The 6,950-nt window shown below is 39.2% G+C and overlaps 1 protein-coding gene across 1 annotated transcript in view; it reads right to left on the reverse strand.

The window, feature by feature from the left end:
• FRMD3 (FERM domain containing 3) overlaps positions 1–6,950 on the reverse strand; it is a 149,376-nt gene that overhangs the window by 22,074 nt on the left and 120,352 nt on the right. Inside the window, exons 10-12 of the mRNA XM_065656152.1 lie at positions 6,461–6,549; positions 3,386–3,460; positions 2,757–2,825 (exon numbers count right to left, since the gene is read on the reverse strand). Coding sequence (XP_065512224.1) covers positions 2,757–2,825; positions 3,386–3,460; positions 6,461–6,549 — 233 coding nt within the window. The remainder of the gene's footprint in view (positions 1–2,756; positions 2,826–3,385; positions 3,461–6,460; positions 6,550–6,950) is intronic.

Raw genomic sequence — 6,950 nt, forward strand, 5'->3', positions numbered from 1 at the left:
AAATATTAGCCAACTCTCTTGGACTCCCCTACCTTCTAGAGCCCTATCCCATGGGATTCTTCCAAGCAGAACCTTGAAGAGACCAAAGTTTGCCCTGCTGAAGTCCATCATTTTAGTCCTATTTATTGCCCTGCTTCCTCCCCACAGGATCCTGAACTCTACCATCTCACGGTCGCTGCACCTGAGGCTGCCCCCAACCATGACATCTCCAACCAGTTCTTGAGAAGAACAGACTATAAAATGGCTCTTTCGAATAAGTTATGCAGGACTTACATGATACATGCTTGAGGCAAGAGTTCAGCAATAAATCTAAACCATTACGTTATAAAATATTTGCTTTTGACAAAAGCAGAGATGAAAGGGAAAAGGATTCTACTTGACTTCAGACGGTACATAGGTACAGTGTTGAAGTTTCACAAAATGCGTATCAAGTTTGCACAAAGACTCAACTTACAGTTCCACACAGATAAACAAACTGAACAAAGCACCTATTGCAAGTGAAAAGAAGGGACCATGTGTTGGTGAGGGTTTAGGTAAACTCGGAGCACAGATGTCCTATGCTAAATCACATTACATGTCATTAAATATTCTGTGAGGATAAACAAGCTTTCTTCCTCAATTGCCGTGATTCCTTACTCCTTAAAGTTTGCTCAAAGCTACATATGTCCTCATTGGCATTCTGTCAGCAGTCTCTAATAACTATTTAGTTCAAATTTTCAACAATCCAAAGAAGGTTTTCACTCATACTACTGTAATTACAATCACTCCAACCCACCAGTACCTCCACAGGCTTCTTATGCATCCCCTGGATCTTTGTGCTTGCTGTAAAGAGCTATTGAGCAACTCCCAAAATAGGATTCGTGACTGGGAGCATCCATAAGGCTGCTATTCCATACTTATTTAGAAAGATCCCCCCTTCAGGCATGGCCTGAAAGCAAAATATTAAATTATTGAGTGTGTATTTGTCAGAAGAACTTGGCACCACATTAATGCTGCATGACAACACACTGGAACAGATTTTCAGTCTGTAATGCTTTAAGTGTAATATCCAAACACAAATATACTGAACAGTAACCTCGTCACAACTCCATGTTTCTTTCTCAGTGCAGCCATGGCACTGAATTAACCTTGAGGGAGAAGGCGCGGGGAGAGAAAAAATGTATATATTTACTTTCTATCATATATATGTATTTACCTTCAATCATATAATTTCCACTAAATGTTTTACATCTGAAAAACTACCATCTACCATTTCCCATCTCCAAATCCTCTTTCACAAAGTAATTAGTTTCTAAAGCCTGCTATATTTGGAGCTGAAAATTTTTGATGCTTTTTTGCCTACTTGTGCTATTAGAATGACAAGTTATCTACCTTTGTCTCCCATTTCAAAACCTGCACTATAAAAACCACTTGAAATCATTAGACTTCTTCTTAGTCTTTGTAAGAAGCTGAACTTGGAGCTACAATAATATTATAAATGCAAGCATTTTAAGAAGGTTAATCATAAAAAAATATACAGTACTATTTATGGGTGTTAGATCCATATGATGTTGCTCTATAAACTTATTTGCCCTCTGATCTGTTTCTTTAGGTACACTGAGAGTTTTAAACAACATGTTTAAAATACTTTAAATACTGAAAGCAAATAAAAGTAAAGTACAAGATAAAAAATAATTTTACCTGAAAATCTTTTCTTATCCTATGGAAAAATGAAACTCTATGGAAAGTTGGTAATAAGCTATTTCCTTATATGAGTAACTATTTTCACTTAAAATGCATTTGTGTGCCCAAGTATTCTACCCTGCCTCAATGATGGACCTACATTTTGTCTTCTGCATTCCCAGTTAAATCATTCTAGACCATCACTTACCCCATTTTTAAATGTAATCTCTGCAAAAGCAGCATGCCCTTGCTATTAATTACACAGTAGGGCTGGACAACACATTTATAAATACCCTTTAGTAAAGACAATCTACTTTTCTCTCAAATATAGATGGAATAGCCATATTCAATTAAAAATAAAGCAAATACACACGCCTTACCCCTGAAAAAAATTACTATAAAACAGAGATATGGCTGTAGAATGTTCAGAAAGTTAAGTAACCTTTTAAAAAAGTTTTTAAGTAGCTTTTTCCTGCTGGCCTCTTTCTTCTCTTCTAAAGGACTTTAATTAGGTTCTTATCAATTTTCACTGTCACTATAATGAGTGATAAGGACCAGAAAGCACTTGTTTGCTTGAAAAGTCTAGCTGGTTATTTCTAACAAGCCAAATCTTTTATTTCTGAAAAAAAAATCTCTAATAATTTTTCTCTTTACCGAATGAAGTGCTTGCTTTTGAATCTGACTGCATTATGGAGAAACTATCAAGTACGCTTTTAAATATACCCGTATGCATACACAAACCAGAATTTTTCAAAACAAGGCAGGAACTAGAAATGAAATGAGAATGTACTTTTTGTCAGAATCTCATAATAACAGTCTATGTCATAAAACAGAAAATAATATAAGCTTCTTATCTGACTGATTGATTAAACCCAACTTCAAAGTAGCACAGATTGTGTTCCCTTGTGTAGGAGACAATACATTATTGTCAAAATTCTGTAACACTGGCAACACATATTTCCCAGGGCTTGCGTGCCTCATTGTGGAAGCTCAGAATGACAGCCATTACATCTCACAGTAAAGGAAAGAGAATTTCTCTGTCAAGAACAAGAATCCTTAGTCCTCAAACTTTAATATTGAATGTCAAGACATACCTGTGAACTTCAGGAGGTTCCCTCTGGATTTTAGAACTTGCCTCCACAACCTCTTTGGCTACTTTTCCACTGCGTTAAAACATGAAATAAATATTCTGGTAAATACAAAAACGAGCTCACTACATGCCAAGTACTACGCATACATGAGCAACAAGTTACATTCAAAAGAAGAAAAGGATAAGGTAAAAATAAATTCCTATGTAGTGGATATATAATGTCTCAGACTAAAAATTCTGCTGACCACTTGCCTGAAAAGCTACTGAAGAAAATGCAGCCTTCTGTAGTAGAACACTTGGAGTGGGACTGGACTGTCTAACTAATGCACTGCTGGTCTGGAGTTGCCTAGTTACAGGGGGCATACAACCTTTACACTGGCCAAGCATCATAGCTTTTACAGAAACTGCACCAAAAGTGGAGTCCTGTTCTGGTGAAACTGCTCTTTGATAGACATCTGCATGAAACCTCCAGTGACACTAGAGACAACAGAAAATCCTTCAAGTCCTGACCTGAATTAGGTATGAACAGGTCCTCAAGAAGAAAAAGCACTCCATTTGCCAAGAGTAGTTACTGATTTTTTTCTCTTACTTTCTGAAATGGTTTACCATGAGAAAGAAAGAGCAAACACTTACCTGTATCGAAATCTACTGCCTTTAAAAAATATCTTGCTGCTGGACATGGTCTTGATCTGACTGGATTTTGCATACCTTGAAGAAAAAGAACAGAGGCTGACACATTTTCAGCACAGAAGGAACCTGATAAGCAAAGATGAACAAGGCAAACTAAAGGCTTTGTTATTTTTATACCACAAAGTAATATTCAATAATTGGGCCTTCCCAGTGTTTTTAAGGCACTCCTACACATTACAGAATCACAGAATAGTTTGGGTTAGAAGGGGCCTCTGGAGATCATCTAGTCCAACCCACCTGCTAAAGCAGGTTCACCTAGAGCAGATCACACAGGAATGTGTCCAGCCAGGTTTTGAATGTCTCCACGGAAGGAGACTCCACAACCTCTCCAGGCAGTCTGTTCCAGGGCTCTGGCACACTCAAAGTAAAGAAGTTTTTCCTCATATTCAGATGGAAGCTTCTATGCATCAGTCTGTGCCCATTGCCCCTCATCCTATCATTGGGCATCAATGAAGAGAGTCTGGTCACATCCTCTTGACATCCACACTTGAGATATTTATAAAGATTGACGAGATCCCCTCTCAGCCTTCTCTTCTCCAGGCTGAGCAGACCCAGCTCTCCCTGTCTCTCCTCATAAGAAAGATGCTCTAGACCCCTAATCATCTTTGTAGCCCACCGCTGGACTCCCTCCAGTAATTCCTTGTTTTCTTAAACTGGGGAGCCGAGAACTCGATGCAGTACTCCAGATGCAGCCTCTCCGGGGCAGAGTAGAGGGGGAAGATAACCTCCCTCAACCTGCTGGTCACACTCTTCTTAATGCACCCCATGATACCATTGGCCTTCTTGGCCACAAGGGCACATTGTTGACTGATGGTCAACCTGTTGTCCACCAGGACTCCCAGGTCCTTCTCTGCAATGCTGCTTCCCAGCAGATCCACCCCTAACCCGTACTGGTGCTTGGGGTTGTTCCTCCCCAGGTGCAGGACCCTACACTTGCCCTTGTTGAACTTCATCAGGTTCTTCTCTGCCCACTCCTCCAGCCTGTGCAGGCCTCGCTGAATGGCAGCACAGCCTTCTGGTGTGTCAGCCCTTCCTCACAGTTTGGTATCATCAGCAAACTTGCTGAGGGTGCAGATTAGAATATAAAACACACAAAACCAAAAATCAATTCAGAAACCATGGTGAGGACAGCTGTTGTCCTGCAACCCATGGAAGACCACGCCAGAGCAGATATCCACCTGCAGCCCATGGAGGAACCTGCACTACAGCAGGTGGACATGCTCTGAGGGAAGCTGCAGCCTGAGGAGAGGAGTCCCTACAGGAACTGGCTCCTGGCAGGAATTGTGGCCAATGAAGAGGAACCCATGCTGCAGCAGGTTTATCCTGAAGGACTGCAGCCCATGGGAAGGACCCATGCTGGAGCAGTTCGTGAAGGACACTGGAGCAGGGGAAAAGTGTGAGGAGGAAGGAGCAGCAGAGAGAAACTGCTAAGAGCTGACTGCAACACCCATTCTCCACCTCCCTAAGCTGCTCAGGGAAGGAAGACACAGAGGAGTTGGGAATGAAGGAGTGAAGTTGAGCCTGGGAAAAAACAGGTGAGGCGTTTTTTTAGTTTTGTCTTTATTGATACTTTAAAATAGAATAAAAAGGCGAGAAACAAATTACATTAACTGTCCCCAAGTCACGTCTGTTTTGCCTGAGACAGTAACTGGTAGGCAATCTTTCTGTCTTTATCCCAACCTGTGAGCTTTTTCATCTTATTTCTGCTCTTGACCTGTTTAGGAGAGAGAGTGAGAGAGCAGCTGGGTGGGCATCTAGCACCTAGCCAAGGCCAAAACCACCACAACCATGTATTTATGACCAAAACCCAAACAGTTAATATTACAACCATTTAACAATAAGAGCAGAGAGATTATATTCCTATGACTCTCCTTCAAGCACTAATTCCTCTCCTTTGGATGGGAATTTTTTTCCTATTACCTATATTTATTTCTGCTAATGTAAAATAAAAATGCTCAAACACCATGTACTATTTTCATACTTACATGTACAATGAATGGAAAACACTTCCTAATAATCTTTTTATTAATTCAGTCCCAAATACAGTAGATGAGGGAATTAATAGCTCTATTTGCCAGCTCATATTTCTTGTTTCTTCACTGAATATATCAATTGAATAGATTATACTGATATATTACTATATCTGTTTTGAAACAAAAGAAGGAATCTTCTCCAAAATAAAGCAGGTCATTAACATTCATGTCAGAAGACACATTCTTCCTACTTAGCTATTATTTACCCTTACAGCAGCCCCTTGTTGTTCATATGCTTCAACACAGAAACAATGATTTTTTAAAAATATGCAAGATGTTGTAAGGAAAGACTAAGTAATAAGAATAAAAGCTGCATGCCTAAAGGGAAGCATCCTTTAACAGATCTAACAAACTCAATGAAGAGCAGAAAGAATGCATAAGAGCTTTTTAATAAGGAATTATTTTCAGCTTCTCTTTTAGGGAATAGGGAGGAAGAAACTCCTTTTTTCTTGTCAATTTACAAGTTTGTCTTTTTAAAATGAGATGGCTGGCATCATTCAAAATGTGTCTAACAACATTTTCTTTTCTTTTTTTTAAATCATTGCAGAGAGATTTTTTTCAATCAACTCTTACTAAAACTTGGATTTCAAGTGGGAGCATTATTTAGAGTCATATCAGCCTAGAGAACCAAGCATAATAGATTGTTTCTTCCATTCTCAAGGTATTCAACAGCAGGGCTAGGATTAACAATTATGTTTCCAGACACAAGTGCAGTACTTTGTCAATCCAACATCACACTACAGAACAGCAAAAACGGCATGCTAGAAAAAGTGTACTTATTCACTGCCAAAACCCACCTGCCTCACCAGATTTTAAACAATTTATAATACTGGTTTAAAATGAAATAATATTCCACATTAGCTTGCATATTTTCTGTTTTCATTTTGAATTCTGTTAATGAAACAGAACATTTCACATTGAACAACCTTCTACTCACAGGAACTTTTTTTTACTTTTAGTATAGATAATATTCACATTTACATACTTGTAAAAAGCCTGGTTCTCCACCCCACATTTCCAAAGATGCTTGCAGGCTCCTGGTGTAGAGGTATGGAATGAGAGCACAGCCTTTTTCTAAGCACAAGGAAAAGAAGGCAAATAAAAGTAATGAAAATGTTGAATTCTCAAAGACTGAAGTAGCTGTACCTGATGGCATGGCCATGAACCAGATACAATGAAGACCAAGTTTTCCTCTGCAGCCTCAACCTGTGATTCACCCACAAAAGTACAACTCACATGTAGCTGATATTTAAACTGCTCAAGCAATCATTTCGGAAAAAAAAAAAGGGGGGGGATACTTGGAGGGGGCAGAGAAGAAGCATCTTATAGAATAAATCTGTACCAACTGTACTCAGGCCAGAATAAAAGGAGGAAAGACTCTATGTTCAATATTCCACATTGCACAGTTGTCGTACTACTTACCATGCACTTCTCCCTGTTCCCTATGTCCTATCATCAAATTCTCTTTGCAACCA

Source organism: Caloenas nicobarica, chromosome Z (genome assembly GCF_036013445.1).
Source record: "Caloenas nicobarica isolate bCalNic1 chromosome Z, bCalNic1.hap1, whole genome shotgun sequence".
In the NCBI taxonomy this organism is placed as follows: domain Eukaryota; kingdom Metazoa; phylum Chordata; class Aves; order Columbiformes; family Columbidae; genus Caloenas; species Caloenas nicobarica.